This window comes from Paroedura picta, chromosome 3 (genome assembly GCF_049243985.1).
Source record: "Paroedura picta isolate Pp20150507F chromosome 3, Ppicta_v3.0, whole genome shotgun sequence".
NCBI classification, from domain to species: Eukaryota; Metazoa; Chordata; class Lepidosauria; order Squamata; family Gekkonidae; genus Paroedura; species Paroedura picta.
This window is the reverse complement of record NC_135371.1, coordinates 109,516,068-109,539,282: the sequence shown is the minus strand read 5'-3', so window position 1 is coordinate 109,539,282 and position 23,215 is coordinate 109,516,068. Positions and strand designations below refer to the sequence as shown.

Below are 23,215 nucleotides of genomic sequence, written 5' to 3'. Positions count from 1 at the left end.
CTGGAGTGTGCTGGTAATTGTTGGGACTTGGTCGAGGACTTGGCCATCTAGCTGGTATACCGTCCACCCAGTGCCCCGCCAGATGCCTGCTGGAGGTGGTGGCTGCTTGGGTGTTGCAGTTTCCCTGGCTGATAGTACTAAGGGACTTCAATGTCCATGCGGATGCACCATGGTTTTGACCTGGTGTCATCCATGGCAACACTGGGGCGCTCTCAATTTATTGCCAGACCCTCCCATCAGGCCAGCCACACCTTTGACTTGATTTTTGGTGCGGGGATAGAGGTGGTTCGGGATGCGGTGTCAGCCATACCAGGGTCGGACCACTATGCCTTGGAGACCCGGCTTAAGAGTCCATCACTTCCCTCTTTGGGTGACGGGCGTATTTTTTCCTGTCCGCAAAGACTTATGGGTCCAATTTGTTTCCGGAATGCTCTCTGCGATCTAGTGCCTCCTTTTGACTCATTGACCAGCATCCTGACTACATTATTATTATTGATAAAAAGGTGGTATTTGCATTTTGTTGGGCTTCATTTGAGAATCTAGAAACCAGGTTTATACATTGTTGGCAGTCTGTGACATTTCATTTGCCTGATTTAAAATCTGTATACCGCCCGTGGCGCTGTGGGCGCCACAGACTAAATAAAAGAGTAAGGCGTTCTGGGGCGGGATGTGTCCGGGATGAGGAAGGGTCCGGATTGGACCCTTCCTCATGACAGACAATCGGAGGGACCCTCTGATTCCCAGCCCCAGCAACTGTGAGCCGCGCGCAGCACGGCTCGCAGTTGCTCCCGGCCTGACGTGGTGAGAGGTGCTTTGCGCTTCTCGCCGCATCAGGTCACCGCCCGAGGGAGCCCCCGGCAGTCGGAGCGTCTCACCGCGTCAGGCCGCCACCTCAGACAGCCGCCGCCCAAGACAGCCGCCGCCGCCCAAGACAGTCGCGTCAGCCAAGTAGGAGGCTGTCAGCGGAGGCCGAAGACACAGCATACCCCGCTGAAGACGGAGGATGGCCCGCCACAGCCACCACCAGCGTGGCCCCCACCACGGACCAAGAACACCCGGGTAGGCCACGGCGCGGGAGGGGCCAACAACCAGCTAGCACCCGCTGTATTGCAGTTACAGTGGGCTTAATTACTAGTTACGTCATAATTCACTTAAACCATATACTGGTTGACAATTTGTATTAGACGTATGTATGGTTTATGCTTGTCTTAGTGGGCCATCTTTCAGTAGCAGCGGGGATGAATTGTTGTTATGGTGAAATGATAACTTTTTTGAGTACTTGAAGCTCTACTGATAAACTGGGTATAATGAATGAATTGCTATAATGCAATAATATGACTAAATTAATTAAATATGGGAAAGAACAGATTGTGGCATTTGTGTTGTATGCGTGCAGTCTCAGTCCTGGTACTTGTCCATCTGCCTGCCACATCTCTCTTCTTGGGTGCATAATAACATTTGCTGTTACAGCCATTACAACCACTAGAGTTGGTTGAAATTTTATGTAAAAGTGGCAGAGAGAATTTCAAACCATAGGAAGAAACAGCAAAGGATTATTCATTTTTGTATAATGTCTGTCTACAGTGTTAAGTATGGCAGGATCACTGCCTCGCAAACTGACATACTGTCTTCAACAACCAGTGGGACCCCTCAGTAGTTTAGGCTTGAGCCAAAGCTAAGACACTATGTTTGCCAAGCCAGGTCAGATCCCATTTTAAGAGCTTGTTCTTAGCCACAGGTTCAGAATGGCAGCCTCTGCCTGACACAGGTATCCTCTGACTCAATATTGCTCTCCACCTAACCCCCCACCCCCACCCCATTGTATTGCTGATTCAGTGGACCGGCTAGAACCTGTTTGCCCAAGGGTTCCCAGGCAAACCTATTTGTATTTCATGAGTCCTACTTGACCCCTCTGCCATGGGAAATCTCTTCCCCAAAACCAAGCAGCTAGACCTATTGAGACATGATGGCTCCCTTTTCTTAGACTCCTTAACGCCTTTGTCTAAGCCGATCAGCAACCATTTCCAGACCTGGCCAGGGCTTTGCCCAACATCCTGCTCCATGGAAAATTCCATCTTGTGCTCAACTGGGCCACAGCCCTCTTCCAAAAAACATATATAAACAGTGACTACACATAGTTATCTCGAGTGCCTTCCAAGTCGGGACCCATTTGAATCTCCCTTCATGCTGGTTTGTGTTGCTAATTTCTGACCACCTACTCTACTACAGGAATGGTAATTACTTTGAAACCTCTTTTCCCACTCCATTTTCCCTATCTGCCTGCTTGCCACTATGCTGGATATATTTTATTATTTTCCTTCTAATAAAGATTGTTACTATTTTTACTATATACCTGTTGTCCGCCTTGTGTTCTTAAGGGTGCAATCACCTCGTAGACATTGGCAAACAATCCATTTTCGCAATGTTACCAACCTCTCACAAAGCTAAATCCCCACTGCTGAATATACACGTATCACCGGACAAGTGTGTATACGACTCCTGGTAACAACAGTTCCAAGCTTGTGTATGGCAAGTCTTTTTGTGATAGAAATAATATGCGGAGATACAGATGCCAGAATAATTTATACTTGATTCTTCACAAAATAGTGTGGAGGAGTCCTTAAAAATATATCAAAGGCATTATCTTACATTTTAAAGCATGAAATGAGGAGAATAGGGGCCTGGGATCTATTTTTAAAGTGTGCACTCTTTGTCTTTTGAATTTAGTAAGCTCTCTGACCATATACTGCATATGCTGGCAACTACTGTAATAATGGCTATACACAGTCGCATAAGTTTTTTTGTCTGTGGCCGGTATTCTGTATCTCAGATTACGTAGGCAAGAAGAAAATCTTTACTTTAACAGCATCTTACCACAACAGTTTTTACTAAATGTTTAAAGAACTTCTAAGTTATGGAGATTAGATTCCCTTGGTTTCCTGCAGTCCCTTTGTATGTATTATTCATTATGTGGTAACTAGGCATCCTAGCTCAAGCATGATTAGTTCAGACAGCCTGCAGCATTTAAAGCTGGTTGAAATTCTTGTCCTTGTTTTTCAAAGAAAAATCTGCAGCAGAAACTGAAAGAAACAGGGGATTTCCCTTCTTCGCTGGCACATGCACAGTCGCTTGCTTACAAACCAGAATGAAATGAAAATTCAGATAATTCCCTTTTTTAGCTCTAATGTTGTCCATTCTTTTTCATGGAACTAGGAAATTGTACATCTCAAATGGGAATAACTAAGACTGAAGATATTTCCTCTATACTATAGCTGAGACTATGGCCTCTTTCAAACAACCTATGTAATCTATTTTGGCTGTTGGTTGCTAATGGTTATTAATGGATATTACGGCTACAGCCCAGAAGTTAGAACATTTTTAAAAGCTGACATAGAAAACACTTAAGAAAGGGGGAGGGGAGTGGGGTGGGTGGAAATGGGTAGAGTGTTTCAGTCATGGCTTATAAATGGATGTAAATATGCTGTCTGAGACCTCCATGTTATTGCACAAGGAATCAGCAGCAACTGATAACAACTGGTTTAAAATAGCAATGTGAAAGGGGCCTATGTTATATAAAGTTCTTGTTTCTCTATTCTTCTGTTCTGCATGGAAAGGAGAAGCAGCTTCTTAAAACTAGTAGGCATACTTCTATATCTATAATGGAAGGATGGGGAATCCAGTGTTTGCTTTGTTTTGTCAAATAAATCTTCAAATAATAGGCTATGAATAGGGAATAACTAGCATACTTGCATTTGGTTAAAAGAATAAATGCCCCAGAAAAATGTAACATGCATCATATGCAAAATCTGAAAGCATTTTTTGTATATGATATAATAAAAGAAACAATAAACTATAATGAATTGTAAAATGGGTTACATATAGGGCACACAAATTACCTGACCTATTTGTTGGGATATCCAAGGCTGTTGCCAATTCCATGAGATTAAGAACCTCCACAATAAGGTGCTACATACAGACTAACAGCTCTGGGTTAACATTTTCTGCACGTCTCCTGATTATATATTTTAGTTTGGAGATATATGAACAGATTTGTGTTTTTAAGGACTTTAAGGCGCTTCCTGATATCTAGTAGTTTCATATCCTTGGCAGACAGAAATGCCACATTAATAGAGTAAAAAATGGGACGCTAGAAATGTTGACAATAGGCATGTAGGTTTTTTAAAAAATTTACTCTATTTTTTCGTAAAGAAACCACCCAAATAGAAGACCCTCGAGTACAATGGCGCCGGGAGCAGGAGCATATGCTGAAGGACTACCTTGTATTGGCACAAGAAGCACTGACAGCTCAGAAGGAGATTTATCAAGTCAAGCAACAGAGGCTTGAACTGGCACAGCAGGAATACCAACAGCTTCATGATGTCTGGGAACACAAGCTGGGATCTCAAACTAGTTGTGAGTACTTGTTGGATTTCTGTATATCCTTTTCTTCTAGTGGTACGTCAAGGTATCTTTATCTTTGTTCACATCTAAAAGCCACTGCCAGCCCCTCTATTTCCATTTGTCCATCCTAGCACAATAGGACGCCACAGTGGTGCTTTGGGCAACTGGACTTCCTCCTGCAAAACACCCCTTGCATAGTATACCTGTTTAGTGCAGTCATGCTGACACAACTAGTTATAGAATCTGAAAGGAGCCCAGGATGTGATTCTGTTCAGATGCAGGAACAAGATGCTTCACAAGAAAGGCATTACATAGTAATTGTAAAGTTTTCCCTTTGTCTAGCTGAGCTGTATATTAAGATTCTCTTTAAAGTGTTCAGAATTTCAGAAAGGCCTTCTGAAGTTTTCACATTTGAAACTATGGTGCAGATAAAGGCCACAGACCAGAGAAATCACTTATGTATGAGCAAGAAAACTATATGCGTAATTGAGGCATCCTTCTCAATTTCCTCTGCACCAAGTCCTAGTCTTGAGGCAAGCTACAGTTACGTTGTAAGAGTAGCTTTTCTCTTCAGGAGAGCAACCTCTACAAAAGAATAATCTGTGCATACATTCAACTTATTTATGTTCAATTTGATTTTGTATCATGGCTATAATGTACAGATTTGTTCAGAAAACAAATATTGATAGTAGTTTACAGTAGCATTGGCAAACCATTAGGCCTTTTGGCAATGGTACTCTCCAGTACTGGGTAGCAGCACCAAAATGGGGAGCTCTTCCAACTCCTGAAAGGGGAACTGGTAGAAATTAGCCTCACCTTATATATATGGGTACTGGCACCTTATTTTTACACAAAAAAGCACTGCAAGTAGCTTAATAGACTATTGGAATAATATTCATGCTTAACAGGAATAGGTTGGGTTTTTTAAGGAACCTTTTCTGTCTGAACAAATCTAGTGAAAAGGCGTGGAGTGATAGATCAAGGTTTCATTTCTTACACTATGAAATTGAAAGGTTTTCAGATGATGATACCTTTCATTAGGCTTGTAACAAAAATGTTGTGTTTATATTGAGTTTGTATGTTTAGATGAAAAGTGTGTTTTATTTTGTGTTCTGTTCCCCACTTTGGCATACTTTAAAACTTCTTCTCCCCTTGTTATAGTAGTCTCCAGTTCCTCATCCGGTTCAAAGTATGATCCAGAGATCCTTAAAGCTGAAATTGCCACCACAAAATCTAGGGTAAGATTTTTGAAACTGAGCTTTTGATTCCTTTCAGTTGCCTCAGTGTCCAGTACTTATAATTCATAGAGGAATTAATGAAAGGATTAATGAATCAGTGCTATCCTAAGATCCTATTATTTCTTTCAACTTTTATTTCACCCTTTCTCAAAAAGACTATTGTTTGTAGAATCCCAGCTTTCCCAAAGGAGAAATGTATTACAGAAGATGACTTAATACTCTAATTTATCAAAATTCCCTTTGTAGTATACTCAAAATCACAATAACTTTGTTTCAAGGTTTGTTATATAAATGAGAAAAATGTGGGTTGTTCTGATTTTGTGTTTAAACTGTTGAAGACCTATATCTGCAGAGCAATCAGAAGGTCTCTGAGCAGCTAAGGATCTATTCATATATGACCAGTGATAATAGTGAGACACAGCACTGTGTTTACAATTTGTGATAATTTCCTAGTCTAAGAGCAAATGATTGATTTCTGGAGATTGTTCAATAGAAAGACTTGCTACTTAAAATAGTTATATAAATCTATTAACTATAAGCAGTATATAAAAATATCTGGAAGTGTTGAAGAAAATATTAAGTGAAGAGTTCAGAACAGCAGTCATGAATGCACAGAGTAATGTACATCATGGAAGGGTTTTTCCCTTAATTTTATAAAAAGACAATGATTATGTCACAGAAGCTGCTCGTCCTCAATATAGACCTTTTGGTATCTGATTTTGTTTCCTAGTTGAAAACCCCAATTTGTTAAATGCTTTGGCCAGTGACTGACTGCATCTACTTCAGTCATTGAGAGATTGTTACACATTAGTCAACTATACATTTTAAAAGTATGTGTTAGCAGTTGCTAAAATTTGATAATTTTAAAGTATGCATATGTGCTACTGAATTACCTCTAACTGGAGGTGCAGTTCTGAGTGACTGGATAGCAATCAGTTGTCATTTCTAAATATGAAAAAGTTCATAAATCTATATGTATTTAGTACATTTTATTACCAGTTTTTTGAAAAGTTTGGCTAGTTCTAATGCTGTCATAGTACAGCATTAAAGTAATCATTAATAAATTGAACCTTCCAAGTTGTTACAAGGCCCAAGCCCTGTGTATCTGAGGGACCCTATTTCTGAGTATGTCTCCCAAAGACCGTTTATGCACTGGAGGTTTCATGCCAGGCTGTAGGCTGGAGTTTTAGTTGTGGCAGGTTGCCCACCTCTTCCTGCACCGACACGGGGGAGCATTTGGCCCAGTGCACCTCATCTGCCCCTGAGTTGTGCTCCTGCATGGAAGCTGGGGCAGTCAAGTTCCCAGTGCATAAATGGGCAAAGAGCATTCTGCTCAGCAAATTCCAACTGGCTAGTGGTTCCCGGCCCCAAAGAAACGTGATTGACTTCAACCAGAGCCAGGGCCGAATGAGTTGTTAGCATAGATCTGGTCCCTCTCAGAACTGTCAAAGTTCCAAAGGATCTGCAAAATGGCACTCTGTTTTTCCTTTCTTCTAGTGGTACTTCAAGGTGTCTATTGTTGTTCACTTACATCTAAAAGTCACTGCTGGCTCCTCTGTTTCCATTTGTCCATCCTTTTGCTATCACAGTATTAGCACAATAGGATGTACAGTGGATGCCACAGTTGAGACCAACTCTAACACTCAATGATATCTTTATCCCCCCCCCATCTGAATCCTGGGGATACAATCTAATCTTGAATCATTTTGACCCCAGGTTCTTGGAAGGTAGGGGCAGAGCATTTTCCAATCAGAAAATTTTATATAAACTGTAAATGATTCTTAATAAATATTTTTGTATATTGTTTTAAATGATGTAAGCCGTCTCGAGATTGCTGTCAGAAAGGGGTGGCCTAAAGATCTATAAATAAAATTAAAATAAACTATTTTGAAAAATAAAAATGCAGACGCGTTTAAGCATGCCTTTTAAAAGGATTATACTGTACTGAGTACCTTAGTGGGACAAGGTTTGAGTCCTGGGGCACCCTTAAGACCAACACATTTTATTCAAGGTATAAGAAGTGTGTGTGCACACAGAAGCTTTCACTTTGAATAAAACTTTGTTGGTCCTAAAGGTACCACTGGACTCCAACTTTGTTCTACTAATTCAGATCAACACAGATACCCACCTGAGTATCCTAGTAGAAAGTTTTGGTTTAGAACACTTTGCTGTTTCCTATTTCTACAGGTTAATAAACTCAAGAGAGAAGTAGCTCACATGAGACAGGAACTCCAGTACAAGGAACTTGGCTACCAAACATTGAAGAAGTAAGTTAATGATCACTCGGTCTTGACTTGCACCTTTAGGATTCTCTGAAGCATACTTTACAAGCAGCTGCATTACTCAGGTAGAATGAAATTGAAAAATATTGTTAGGACCCTTGTGGGTCATGAAGCTGCACTGGACTGGAGCAAGCTGAGCTGGCAGAAGAGAGGGAGATAGGTTTTGCCTCCTTCCCATTCTTCAGTATAGTTTTGCAGCCTATACAGCTACTATTCCCATGGGTCTTGCGATTTTAGGAATTAATTTTCCCAGAATGAGACAGAACTGTAAGAAAGAGAACAAGGAAAAGTTCTGTATCTATTAGTGCCTTTTGCTGATGTACTGCTGAAATGAAATACATGCATGGTGCTAATTTGAAGGGTCTTCCTGTTAACTGTTTCTCTTCTGTTGAATCACACTGAAGAGTTGATATGAAAATGTCTGACACTCGCGGTGGATATAAACTTGATGAGGCACAAGCCATCTTAAGTGAAATGAAAGCTATCAAGAAAGCCATCACTTCAGGGGAGAAAGAAAAGCAAGACCTTATTGAGGTATGGAATTGGCAGGGCAGGTTTTGACTATTATTACACCTCCATAAATATAAAAATACTTGTTGAACTGATACAAAAATTATTAAGAGTTCTTTCTCTGAAGAGGACAAAAATACAATCGAAGGGATTAATTTTTCAAGTGTAGATCTCACTGTCTTAAATATTTTCTTCAAAAATGAGATGAACTAGTGGACATTAGGGAATTGAGGAAGCCATAATAATGAGAATTTGATTCTTTCAGTCCCTTGCCAGGTTGAAAGAAAATTTTGTAATGGACCGAGGATCACATTCAGACTTATGGGTCAGCAACACATCTTTGAAGGGCTTCAGTGTCTCGTCACCAAGGCAGTATCTGGATGCTGGATCCCAGACAGATGTTTCTGGAAATGTATGTAAAGTCTAAAATATTACCTAGTGCTGAGTGCTGCTGCTGTTCTTGCATCCCAGTAGAACTACTGGATGGTCAGTAGCAACTGGTGTGTTTGTACCTGACGAACAATAGATCTTATATTTCTGTATCCATTGGCTATACAATATTTTGATTCAGATTTGTTTATTTCTTAATTTATGAGCACTAAGTTGTACATATGTCTGACATGTGTCTCATGCTATTGGCATTAATGTAGTAAGGATTCCAAAGGGGAAAACACATGACACTTTGTTTTCTGTTTCTTTAGTTTATTATGAGCAGTAATAATCAGTTGGCTGAGAAGGTGAGACTGCGGCTTCAATATGAAGAGGCAAAGCGCAGGTAAGTGAGTTTTTCTTTATTGTTCCTGGCAATTTAAATTCACAGTGTAAACAAACAGCCATTTCTTTCTTTTAAACTCAAGTGGGTAGCCGTGTAGGGCTGAAGCAGCAGAACAATTTTAGAGTCCAGAGCTTTCATGTGCACGCACACTTCCTCAGATACAATATCATGAAATGGAAGTAATCAGATCATATTTATAGGCAAGTTTGAGGGTAAATTAAGATACAGCACAATGGAAATGGTTGACAAATTCCAGAGATAAATAGGAAAAAACAGCAATTTAGATTTGTTTGTATTCACTTGAGATTGAGTAGCTTGGCAAACATCTTGGGTTCAATAAATAAGCTATACTAAGAGTATAATGGGGGCCATCCATGCTTCCATGCTTGAGAGGACAGCCAGGGGGCAGGACAAGGTCTTACCTACTACTACCAGCAATTTATTATCTAGTCACCCATTATTCTCTTAATGGAGACACATTTTGTCTGAGGAAGTATGCCTGCACACAAAAGTTCACACCTAGAAAAAAGTCTTTGTTTGTCTTAAAGGTGCTATTGGACTCAATTTTTGTTGTGCTACATGTTTACCCACTAGAACATCTAACACAGTAGCTGTAGTTATGGAATGCTGCTAACTTTTTAAAATAAAGTTCATTAAAGTAATACTTACAGTGCAATTGCAGTAGGGTTCTTTTAGTTACAATTGTATTGCATTGGCCATCACAAGCATATGAAAACAGGATCATACAAAAAGGATATAACCAAACAAATGGTATGTAACAGAATGCAATTGCAGTATAGTTTGTCTTATATGGCCATTTTACACATGGGGCTCAGCTCACAGACTTCTGCCATTTGGGGGAGCAGTAAGGTTATTTAGATTTATAAACAACAATGTCATTTATAGCCCCTTGCCAGTCTCATGGCAGCTCTGAAGCACCTGGGAGTCTGTGACTTAGCCAGACGTTCAGCAGAGCAAACTGCTCAGATAGAAAGATTGCAATCTTACACATTCTTACATGGGAGTAAACCTCATTGAGCATAGTATTTCAAAGAAAATATGCATGACAGACCTTAGAAGGCAGCAGCTAGATGTAAGTGTGGGAGAGTCTGAAACTGGAATGGAGTGTAAAGCTCTGAAGTCAGACTATAGGAACTTTCAGCTTTGCTCCTGCCTGCTCTACTTTGACTGATGTTGTGTCAACATTGTTTTCTCACTTCACTCACAGAGTGGCTCTTGCTCAGCAGCTGGTAGCATAAGGGCAGAGGGACTGGCAAGAATGTAACGGGATCATGCTTTACATAGAAATGACATGCTTTTCCATGAGATTTTCCAATTATAAGCAGTCTTATACCTCAGGACTGCAAATACTCAGAGAAAAGATTCAAATGGGTAGCCATGTAGAGTGCTTGCACTTGAAAGCTCACACCCTGAATAAATCTTTGTTGGTCTTAAAGGTGCTACTGGACTCAGAGAAAAGTTTGCCTAATGAAATAGAACAAAGGTTTTCCCCCTGCAGTCCCTATTAGCCCTATTAAATTTATGCTAATTTATAGGGAGATGTGTACCACTAATTCAGCATTTTTATTAAAATTTCCTTGGCAGAAAAGTTTACTGAAAAGTAGGGATGGGAACTAATCCCAAATACAGACTACCAAATCCCCTGGAAACAAAGTGGTTCACTTCAGCCCACTATGTTCTCCTTTCCTCTGCTTGGAAATGGGTATAAAATCAATCCCTGAAATGATCTTTTCAGCCTTACAGTGGGGCATGTGCACCTGTCATGTCAACCTGAAATGGCTGGAAGGCTTGGCAGCCATTTAGCGGCCTTTCTAAGGGGGGGAAGCAAAATGGGTGTTTTAAATGGCTCAGATGGTTGGACCGTCCTGCTCAGCTGCTAGGTTTAAATGGTCCAAACCATGGACCCAATTGGATTTAAGGATCCAGGAAATGTTTGGGGGAGGAGATGCCAAATCTAGATTTCTGGTGCTTGAACCTGCCAAATTCATGATAAATTTGAGATCATGAACTCTGTTGAGTTCAAACTGCTTCTTAACACTGATGCCAAAACCTCTGGGCTGATTGATTGGCTGATCTTTTGTCCAGAGCTTTATAAATGTTTTTCTGCCAATTGCTATCAGCAACTAATAGAAAATTATATCTCTTAAATTTTATTTATTTATTATTTATTTATTTTATTTATATGAGCCTCTTGTGGCGCAGAGTGGTAAGGCAGCCGCCTGAAAGCTTTGCCCATGAGGTTGGGAGTTCAATCCCAGCAGCCGGCTCAAGGTTGACTCAGCCTTCCATCCTTCCGAGGTCGGTAAAATGAGTACCCAGCTTGCTGGGGGGTAAACGGTAATGACTGGGGAAGGCACTGGCAAACCACCCCGTATTGAGTCTGCCATGAAAACGCTGGAGGGCGTCACCCCAAGGGTCAGACATGACTCGGTGCTTGCACAGGGGATACCTTTACCTTTACCTTTTTTATTTTATTTATAATGATGTACCGTCGTTCTCAGTGTCTTGCGGCAGTTTACAATCAATAAAATAAAATACATTAAAACCCATAAAAGCCCTTAATAAGACAACAGATGGCAAATAATTTACATCCTCCTCCCCCCTCCTGTTCAGCAACAGGTCAATAGATCTTCCTTTTTTATATTTTCCCCAGGGAGCAGGAACTTAACTAGCCACAATTCCAAGATCTTCAGATGGTAACACCAAGATTACAGCCCCTGTCTCAACCATATGCCTGGTGGAAGAACTCTGTCTTGCAGGCCCTGCGGAAAGCTGACAACTCTGACAGGGCCCTTAGCTCTGCCAGGAGCTCATTCCACCAGGTTGGGGCCAGGGCTGAAAAGGCCCTGACCCAGGTTGAGGCCAGGCGGACATCTTGGGGGCTCGAGACAACCAGTAGATTCATACCCACAGATTCATACCCGCAGGGGGTATAAGCAGACAAGCAGTCCTGCAGATAGAGAGGACCCAGGCCACGGATAGCCTCAAAGGTTAAAACCAATACCTTAAACTTGATCCGGAAACAGACTGGTAACCAATGTAGACACATCCAAGGTGTCCCAGTGAGGACCCACATTTTATATCAGTTGTAACTTCCGTGTCAAAGCCAAGGGCAGGTCTGCATAGAGCGAGTTACAGAAGTCTAATCTGGTAGAGAGCATTGCATGGATCGCTGTGGCCAAGTGTTTCAGGGACAGGTAGGGTACTTGGTGCACATGGAAAAATGCCAATCGGGCTACCTTTGTGACCTGAGCCTCCATAGAAAGGGAGGCATCAAAGGTCACACCCAAATTCCTGGTGACCAGTGCTGGTGTTAATTGCAGTCCGTCCAGTCATGGGAGGCGCACTTCCTGATCCTGTCCCCTATTCATTTATTACATTTGGATGGATACCACCCTCACCTAAGGCTGAGGGCAGTTCATATAGAACATAACAATACATCAGATTCACTGATTATACTGAATAAAAGGTTACAATAATAACAATAAACAGAGAAAATAATATTTAACATAGTGAACAATCTAACAGGTCCATGGGAGGGAGGTTCGGGGCCCAGTAGATGTTATTTACTTATATATGCCTTTCATTTTTATAGCTAATTTTACAAAACTTGTCCATTGGGTTTGTATTAAGTCTTTACATCATAATTTTTGTAGAAGACTTCTAACCTGTGTATACTTAAACCAAAGGATTTGTCCATTGTTTAAGGTAGATATGTCTGCAAAAGAAACAATTGTTGGCCGATGAAGGAGTAAGAATTTATAATTGTATACTTTCAATTCTTACCAGATTTAAAAATTGCCTTCTGCGGCCTGGTTTTACTAGATTTAAAAATTGCCTTCTGTAGCTTGGTTAAACTCATTAGATCTTATAACAGAAGTCAGTGGTGATATTCCAGGAGCTAATTTTGGTCTGGCCTTCATACAGGCATTTTCTAAGGCATTGATAACAAAATTATCCTTAGCATAAAAATTTTGATTTTAATCTGCATTGAAGGCACGGCTGGCCTGAACATACAGGAGAAACAGAAGCTCTCCAGACTTTAAGGCAGGGGTAGTCAAACTGCGGCCCTCCAGATGCTGGTGGGGGAATGCCAGCGAATGCTGGCAGGGGCTCCTGGGAATTGTAGTCCATGGACATCTGGAGGGCCGCAGTTTGACTACCCCTGCTTTAAGGGGTACCATATTAAATAGAAATGAATGTAAAAGGTTTTTTAAGGTTTCTGTTTTTGTTTTTACAATCCTCATTTTGAATTCTAAGCAATAAAGATACATGCTCATTCTAGACTTCTCATTTTTCTCTATATTGAATTGGGAGGGGTCATAGTTTGCCTAGTGTACTGAAAACCCTTGGTCTGGCTATAACTGGATGTAGTTAAGCTAAAGGTTTGTGCTGTATCATCATTTGCTTTCCTGCTGTTGTCAGATTCCATATTTCATTAACTAGAATACAAGTACTTCAAAGTTACTGCAAGGATCAAAACAACAGTTCCTGCATTCTGCAGGGGGTTGGACTACATCAGTGGTCCCCAACCTTTCTGAGGCTGGGGACCGGCAGGGCATCGGGCCGCGCCCACGCGGACCACACCCACGGGGCCGCGCCTGTGCAGAGGCCACGCCCGCGCATCGTGCCGCGCCCACAGGCCACGCCCGCACATCGTGCCGCGCCCACAGGCCCGCCCGTGCAGGCCACACCCACGCATCGGGCTGCGCCCGCGAGCCGCGCGGCCAGGCCCTGATTCCCTCTCCCCGCCCTCCCGCAGTAAGAAGCTTCCCGGGCCACAAGCTTGCGGCCTGGTAAGTTTTTTACTGCGGGGGGGGGCGGGGAAAGGGAGCCTCGGCCCGGCGCCATGGCCTTCGCGGCCCGCCAGTGGGCCGCGGCCCGCAGGTTGGGGACCACTGGACTACATGACCCTGGAGGTCCTTTCCAACTCTATGATTCTGTGATTCTAGGGCTTAGAAAGAAATTTACACGCAGGGTACAATCAGAGTTAACTATTCTATATGTCTCTATTGATACTCAATACTGATCCTTGAGATAGGAACTCACAAACACAGAACAATAAAAGTCTCAAGTCACAAGCTTTCTGGTAGTATGAATTTGGCCATTGCAAGGTACGAATGCGGTGAGTTGACTTTTTAAATGATGGATACCAAACAGGTAAGTCATAGCTTTGTTACAAACAATTTGCAAAATTCACAGCTAGGAAAGAAAATCATGCTTGACTTTTCAAATTTATTTTATTTTCATGAGGTTATTTAGATAAGGAGGGAAAGGCTATTAGATAAAGCATTGAATGCATAGTGTTTTATATTATTTTGAAGATGAAAAAATTGCATAATATTTAAAAATTCCATTTCAAGTCAGTCCATGCTTATATGAATAGGTTATCAAATTACAGTGGAGCAATCCTCTTAGAGTACGCTCTTTATTAATTCACAGAGGAATTTATGGGTTACAAACTAATGCCATGCTAATTCATCACTGGGTACAATGTTGGCTTTAATCAGAAAGCTGAACATTAAAATGGTTGCAAAGAAGGATGCAATTCACTTGGATGGATTTCTATTAATTATGGAAGTTAAATTACTTAACCAGTGTCCCCCTCTGCTAAGGGAACGAGCACAATAATCAGAAATTGTGCTTAGTTTTTTAAAAATCCTGAATTACATCTTCTGTGTAAAGCATTAGCCAAAACCTTGATATGTCATCATTTATCTCATTAGATTAAGGCAGTAAACTAGTAAAACCTGATAAATTGTAAGACTTTTATTCTAGATTGCCCAAAATTGTAACAGTGGAAATTGGTTGTTAATCTGTTTGGCCTTTTGTAGGAGTTGTCTTTCCATTAGCTTAGTCTGTTAAACATAATGCTTTATAAATAAAAACTACCAGTACTAAATAATTACATGCATGTATACTTAATAGGAAATAGACTGAGGCTACTGAAACATAATATACTATATTCTAATCCAAGTTGTTTTTCTGCATACAGAATAGCAAACTTAAAGATACAGTTGGCTAAACTGGATAGCGAGGCCTGGCCTGGTGTGCTGGATTCTGAACGGGATAGATTAATGCTAATCAATGAGAAAGAGGAACTTCTAAAGGAAATGAGATTCGTAAGCCCTAGAAAATGGACTCAAAGTGAAGTTGAAAGACTGGAAATGGAAAGAAAGCGTCTAGAGGAAGATCTTCGGACTGCAAGAGCTACACAGAGCAAAGCTTTAACTGAAAGGTAGTTGGGGATCATCTAAATGCCTGATTTTCCATTAGCTATCTGAAGACAGCATCATTTGATGCTTTGTACTTTTCTCAGTTCAAAAACAATTTAAAGGGAAGAATCTATTTTGGAAGATGTCACAATGATTACTTTCTGTTCTTGAGAAATAATGAATATACTGCAGACAGGGTTGCCAGCTCTGAGGTGGGAAATACCTGGAGATTTTGGGGGTGAAGGGTGTGGTTTGGGGAGATACTTCAGCAGGTTGTAATCCTGTAATACTGTACAGTTCACTCTACAAAGCAGCCCTTTTCTTAAGGGAGATTGGTCTTCGTCACCTGGAATTCAGTTGTAATACCAGATCTCCATGTACCGTCTGGAGGTTGACAACCCTAACTGCACATATTGAGATTTCTTCTCAAGATCCATAGGCAGGATCACAAAGGATTCTTCCTTTGGCTGGCCTTCCCTTTGGTTTAAATATGGCCTCTGAAGCTGTATGCTTCCTTGCTTTTTCTGTTGCTTTCTTAGATACTGGGAAGGATCTTGCCAGAGTGAAGAGTGTTTTCTATGGGTGTTTTTCCCGATTGTCAGAGCTATAGGTATTGTTGGCATGTATTACATCAGCATAACATTGATTTCAGAATCTAATTAAAGGTACCTATAAAGCCCTTCACAACCTGGGCCTTGTATGCCTATTGGTATGACTCCCTGTGGCAATTCTGCTCAATACAGCAATGCCTTTCAACCTCTGTGAGAGTAAGATTAATGCCTTTTAATGAGAGAACGAACAGTGATTCTGGGCTGTTTTGGTAGGGCACGTAAGACTGAATTTTTAGAAGAACATTTCCTGGATGACTATTTTCAGTACCCTGGCTTTGGAGGGCAACTGCATTGATGCTATAATGCATTTGTTATTGCTGGCTTTTCAGTGGTTATTTTTGGATTTCATGTTCAATTTTTGTTACCTACCTTTCTTGGTGAAAAGTAGGTCTATAAATGTTTTGAATAAATTTCTGAAACTGATGAAGTATTACAGCATTAGACATCATTCACATATTTACTGTTAAGTTGTTTGATCCCCACTGCCCATCAAATGAAAAGCTGCTGCCTGCTGTCATAGGCGCTGCCTGATAATTGCATTGCAGCCTAATTTCACAGTTTGTGGTTTTATGCAGAATGGTCAGCTCTCCTCCAAACAACTTGATTTGAAAATATTTCGGTATCAACTTCAGTGCCAGCTTTGACAGACCTGAGAAAGATGAGTCATAGCTTATAAAAGAAGGGGTGATTAACTCCTGAGTGTACATAGTGTACCTTCTCAGACAACTGTTTGCAGATAAACTACCATTGTTAAAAATGATTGATTTTCAGACAACTTGAAAGCTGCCTTTGAAACAGCCATCAGGAAGTAAACACCACAAACATGCATTTCATCACTTCATATGCAGTCATCTACTCATGGAGTATGAGTTGCTATTGGGAACAGAAATAGTGGGTCATGTGGGTTGTTTATTGGTATGCAAAGTGTTTATCGGCCATTGCTTACATGCTTGCTTCTCATGTCTGTAAATAATAGAGAAGATTTTCTACTTCCACCCAAAAGCAGAAGAAGAGAACTGCTTTAGGCAGGAGAGAGATCCATATTGGAGTTAAGCCATATAACAGCTAGGACTTAAGATCTCCTTCATGAGCTATAGAAAGCTGCACATTTTCTTGTTTTATTTCCAAGTTCCCTTACCCTGGTGGTCTACTAAAATACACTTTTTATACTATAACACTGCTTTGTCTGTTCTCATCATTTATATATTAACTTTGCTACTACTTTTACACAAAGTATCAAACTTAAGGTTATGGTCCCAATATGTTTTTTCTGTGCAAGTTTGTTTTTGTGAGACCTGGCTATAAAGTAAAGACTAGAACAGAGTAGGAAGATTAATGAGCTGAGCTGAATTTTGCAAAAGGATCACAGGATGTGCATGTGTGGTAAAATCTCTGGGAGATATGGAACAAAGCCAGCAGCCAAGTCGAGATGGAAGAGAATGAGGGAGATATGTCGACTTCTGCAGGAAACAGGGAAGTAAATGATTTAATTCCTAAATTAGTCCCTGCTGCAATACAATCTCTTCACAATTTAAGTAATTCTAATTACATTAGCTGGAAATTTAAAGTCCTAAATGTATTGAGAATGCAAGGTCTAGGTTACACCTTAAATATTGATTTCCCAGATGAGACAGCCCAAGAATATAAACAGTTTAAACTGGGTAATTATGCGGCTCTCCACACAATAGCTGGAATTCCTCAAAATTCTGAGAGGCTGCACTTAACTGTGAAAACCACCAATGAATTGTGGGAAAAGTTAGAAGAAATATATTAAAATAGACATGATCTTAAAGATTAACTCATAATAAATGTTATACTTGCCTCTTTATCTAAAAGTTATGAAGGGCATGTGCACAATTTAATACACATAGAGCAACTCATGAGAGTTTATACATTTAATATCTGCTTCAGACTGATTTAAAACATGATGATGAAAACTCAAACCTCTAAAAACACATCTGTTTTGCAGCTAAGTAAGAGAGAGATTGTTTGTTACCATTGCAAGAAACCAGGGTGTAAACTGCACGGAGCTTTTATTCCAACCCCAGATCGATTCAGTCCCTGCCCTCTACACAAAATGTGATTTCCGTTTGGATTTGGGGCGATTTAAAATTTCCTTCTGCAGCAAGGAGGATTGATCCGGAGTGACCCTACCTTTATTGTGTGATATCTTAGAGTGCTTTTAAACCTCAATATTTAAAGGCTGTTTTGAATCTGGGCTCTCCTCCGTGATAGAGGACCTGTGATTGGCCACAGGTGGTCATGTGACAAACTTGCCTTAAAGGAGAAGCCCCTAATTTCTCTCAACTTCTGTCGGTCCTGGATTTTTTCTCCCTTCTCTGCCTTTTTTGATCCTCCCCCCCCCCCCCTTGAAGAAAAGAAAGAGGCTCCCTGTTTGGCTCCTCTCCCCCCACCCTTCAAGAAAAGATAGAAAGAGGCTTGGCTCCCCCCCCCCCCCATTCTGAACTACCCTAACCACATGGAGAACACTTTCCTGTTTCATTGGGGGGGGGAGGAAGCCCCGAGTTAAAAGCGATCTGAATTCAACAGGGTTGACAATGGAATAAACAAAGTAAGCGCAGACTCTGCCCAGGTCACAAGCGAAATGTCTGCAGGACTTATTTAAAACAGAAAAACAAAGAGCAATTAGACTGTAGGGGTCAAGGCAGCTCTTCTGAGTGTTAAGAGCTCAAAGTTGGCAAGAACAAAAACAGAAAAGGGCATGTGTTAACTCTGTGAATTCCACACAACACAGTTGTGTGGGACTGAAAGGAACAGTTCATTGTCAATCTTCTGTGCAGTTCACACATGGGGACTGCACATGAGCAGGCCTACTTTGGAGAGATTCTTCCTTAGCAAAGCCTCTAGAGTGCACTATACACCAACTAATTTGTGATTCCTCCTATGGAGCATGCACCCCATTCTGCAGCGCCCTCACCCTCAATTCCTTTTTTGCTGCTGAAGGAGTAGTATGTTTTTCCTAGTTCACGCCTCATCTTCATTATTCAGCGTTATGGCTCAGAATTCCTTGTTCAAAAAGTGCACCAAGTGTGGTGCGAAGATAGCTCAGACTGACGAACACAACCTCTGTCTGTTCTAGTTTGGTGCAGTGGTTAGGAGTGCAAACTTCTAATCTGGCATGCCGGGTTCGATTCTGCACTCCCCCACATGCAGCCAGCTGGGTGACCTTAGGCTCACCACAGCACTGATAAAAGTGTTCTGACCGAGCAGTGATATCAGGGCTCTCTCAGCCTCACCCACCTCACAGCATGTCTGTTGTGGGGAGAGGAAAGGGAAGGCGACTGTAAGCCCCTTTGAGACTCCTTCGGGTAGAGAAAAGGCAGCATATAAGAACCAACTTCTTCTATCTGGGAGAAGAGCATTCCGTTCTCACTCGGATCCAGGCAGCTTCAAAGATTCCACGTGAGAAACTAGTGTCTTCTGAGCCGCCTGCAAAGAAAGCAAAAGGGAAGGAGAAATCCAACCCCCCCCCCCCCGCCCAACTGCTACTGCCTAGAAACACCCCAGAACTGACAGCAGTTTCCTGAAGGACCTGAAGAGTTGTTGCTGTCTGAGGGGGAGCTTGGAGCAAATATCCTCCTTCACCAGCCAACTTCCTGCATTGAGGTAGAGGACCACCGATATTTGCCGATGCACTGGCGATCCCACCTGTATCCTGAGCAGTGAGGCTCCCGGTTCTGAGTACCCCATAGTGTTATTCGCAAGTAAGCTTCCCTAACTCATTGCCGGGATCGTATAGGTTCAATATAATCTCTCCGCAATTGGGAAGGATGATGGAAGTAGTGGACTCTGATGCTTCCGATCCGAGTCTGGATGAAACGTGTGCCAATCGGTCTTCAACCTCCCCTACGAAGGACTTGTGGGTGCATGGGGAGTAAATGGTGCAAATGGCCAAGTCCCTTGTAATAGAGGTGACTGCTGCTGAGCACAAGATGAAGTCAACTTTATTCTGACTCCTCAGGACTGATTTCCCTCCCTGTGCTGAAAGGTGGAGGAGTTGGGTGTGGCCCATTGGCAAAAACTGGCATCAGTCTACCCAGTTTCCAAGAAGGTTGAGCATTTCTATAAGATCCATTAAGAAACCTTCACCTTCTTGTCCATTCATCCACCCCCATCTTCACTGGTGGTGGAGGAGAATGCAGCCTAAGGGCAAACAGGGCTACTATGCAGCTCCTACTGTTAAAGAAGACAGGAAGCTGGAAGAACTAGGCAGGAAGCTATACTCTTCTCCTGCATTAGAATTCTAGATTGCAAATTATCTAATGGTAATTCTTATTCATTCATTCATTCATTCATTCTTTCTTTCTTTAGACTTATTACCTGCTACTCCCAGAACCGGTTCATGCTGGGGTACAATTAATCCATATAAAACCCTATAAAAGCCCCATTAAAACCATACATTGAGACAAACCCAAAAAAGACCAAGAAAACATGGCAGTATTCAACCTCCTAACTCCTCCCTCCCCACTAGCATCTAACACAGGGATGGGATATCAGCTCTTCTTGTGGAAAAGAATGGTTCCATTCCTAGAGCTCCTGTCTGATGATAAGTCCCTGGCTAAGGCGTTTCAGGTAGAAGTGGCATGTTAGACCCATTTTATATTTATATTTAAGGAAGTTAAATGTTTCCTTGAAGGTTACCCATTTCTGCATGGTTGATGTGCCTACTGTTTTGAAATTATTAAAGCCCAATTTTTGATACACTGTGATTGATCTAAAAGGATGCTTATTTTCATGTTTCTATTCATCCTGAACATAGAATCTCTTAATGGCCAAGACTACTCTGACTTGTGAGGATTTGTTCCCAGTTGGGGTTCTTGGTCAACTGATAAAAATCCAAATTCCCGCCTTCTCAAAGAGCTCAATTTGTTGGGGTCTGCCTCGACTCTGCAAACTAAGTGCTGCTTCCCATAGATAGAGTTGAGAAGATCAGAATGCCAATAGCACAGTTCTCTAAGAACAGGTTTCAATCGGTAGAGACATTGCTTATGTGCTTGCTTCTCAGGTCCATGACTAATAACAGAAGAGAAGGTTTTCCAAAAGAAGAAGAGAGACAGGAGGGAGTCCAGCTATGTAATGGCTAGGACTTAAGAGCTCCTCCATGAGCTGTAGAAAACTATACATTTTCTTGTTTTATTTCCAAGTTCCCCTACCCTGGTAATCTAGTAAAATATGCTTTTTATACTATAACACTGCCTTGTCTGGTCTCATCTTTTATATATTAACTCTGCTACTACTTTTACACACAAGATGGGTCATCTTCTCCAGTCCTATCTAATACATCTCCTGAGCAAAGTGTGTAAAAATTCTGTTTTATTTCTCAAATATTATAAACAAAGTTACAATTATGGGCTTGTAATCAGAGCTTGAAGCATATTTGTTTCCCCTTTGCTTGGGTCTTGATTATCAGGGTACTCCATGGTTGTCATGGAGAAGCTATTTTATCGCTATCTTATACTGCCTAACTTGAATATTTAGTCATAAGCAGTACCTGATAAGTATATGGAAGACAGCATTAGAGTGATAGCTAAATTCATATTAAAATTCATGTGAGAATTTATCCCCATAGAAATAGAAGTTATGGAGGGGAATGCAGCTTGATCATTAGACCATGGAGGATAGTGAATGAAAGCTGCTCAGCTCCCTCTCATGTAGTCCTGTTGCCTGGATGTTGAAGACTGAATTGCTTTCTCATCTGTAGTGCTATGTCCTTAAGAAGATAAAGCAGTAACAGGGTGTAATGTCTCGATGTAATTGCTGTCCTGCAGCTCATCTGTGTGGGAAGACATTGCTGAGACTCTATGATGATGTTACTGACAGTTGGGTTCTTCTTCTTAGAAATGAATTGAACATACTGTTATTTTATAGACTTCTTCCTATGCAAAGTTAATAGCCATCCTACACAAGTGATCTAAAAGCATATCTGTAGGATGTGAAAAGCTTCAAACATTTCAGAAATTCCAGAACCTAAAGCCTCTGGTTGCAAGTTATATTAGTTCATCTCCTGCTACATTCCTGCTGTTCAAATCCTTTCTCTAGATAAGAAAAAACATTCTGAAAATGTGTATTATTTCAAATATTTATATCCATCCTCTCCTATTTATCCCAGTATAGCTGACATACTTGACCAGAGGCCAAGCAACACAATTAAAGTGAATAGGAAATTACAATAGAAAAAATTCATAAAACGGCCTGAAGAAAAATAAAAACACAAACTTCAAGGTAGTGGATCAGAACCTACAGCAGCACTTCTGGAAGTTCAGTAAATTATGCACATACATGTTATAACATGTCTCCTCTCCTGCAAGAAGGCTAAGGAAAACAGACTCTTGCTGTTTTCTGGATGGCTGACAGATACTTTCTTTCCAAAGTATCTTAAAGATATCGACTAACAACAACTTTGCAGCATTTAAACTGGCCTTCTAAAATTACAGTGATACTCTGCAAAGCGCTGGAAAGTTATGGTTTTCAAAAATTGACAAGCTGTTTTGCTTAGGAGATGCCTCTGGAGAAGATCCTTATTCCTGTGTTGATCCAGTTGCCAGAACACCTGTGTGTGTGTCTACATTATTGTAGTAATTTTTTTTGTGTTGATTGAATATGAAAGCTTCCTGAAATAAGTAAAAATCCTGAAAGCCAAAGAGTATGTGCTACATACAGAACTTTTGAGTTTGCCATGTTCTTCTACATCTTTAGGTATTGCCTACTAACAACTTACTCCCTAATTTGTCTCAGCATTGAATAGTATTTTAAACTGCTCTCTTTTGTATATCTTGCAGGTTGAAGATGAACAGTAAGAGGAACCAATTAGTTAGAGAACTAGAAGAAACAACACGGTTAATGGCAATGCTGCACATCCAGTTTAAAAAGTGGGTTTTCATATTCTTTCAGTGAATGCATTTTAACCCTAAATTTGCCTCTCCTGCAAATTGGCCCATAGAAAAAAAGGTCTTGTTGCCATCCCCTAATAGTTCAATCCAAAGCAAAAGGTTTGGTTAGATAACCTGCTATTCAAGCATTTCATTCCTAGATAGTATAGTGGTAAAAGGTAAAGGTAAAGGTAAAGCGGCATATAAGAACCAACTCTTCTGAGAGCCAGTTTGGTGTAGTGGTTAAGAGTGCGGACTTCTAATCTGGTAAG

General features: G+C 41.0%; 1 protein-coding gene across 2 annotated transcripts in view; it reads left to right on the top strand.

The window, feature by feature from the left end:
• WWC1 (WW and C2 domain containing 1) overlaps positions 1-23,215 on the top strand; it is a 126,303-nt gene that overhangs the window by 71,269 nt on the left and 31,819 nt on the right. Inside the window, exons 3-10 of one of the 2 annotated variants that reach the window (XM_077327158.1) lie at positions 4,210-4,413; positions 5,566-5,639; positions 7,827-7,906; positions 8,326-8,455; positions 8,697-8,843; positions 9,133-9,206; positions 15,223-15,465; positions 22,854-22,943. In XM_077327158.1, coding sequence (XP_077183273.1) covers positions 4,210-4,413; positions 5,566-5,639; positions 7,827-7,906; positions 8,326-8,455; positions 8,697-8,843; positions 9,133-9,206; positions 15,223-15,465; positions 22,854-22,943 — 1,042 coding nt within the window. Of the gene's footprint in view, positions 1-4,209; positions 4,414-5,562; positions 5,640-7,826; positions 7,907-8,325; positions 8,456-8,696; positions 8,844-9,132; positions 9,207-15,222; positions 15,466-22,853; positions 22,944-23,215 lie in introns of both variants that reach the window. The other variant, XM_077327157.1, reaches the window with a different exon arrangement.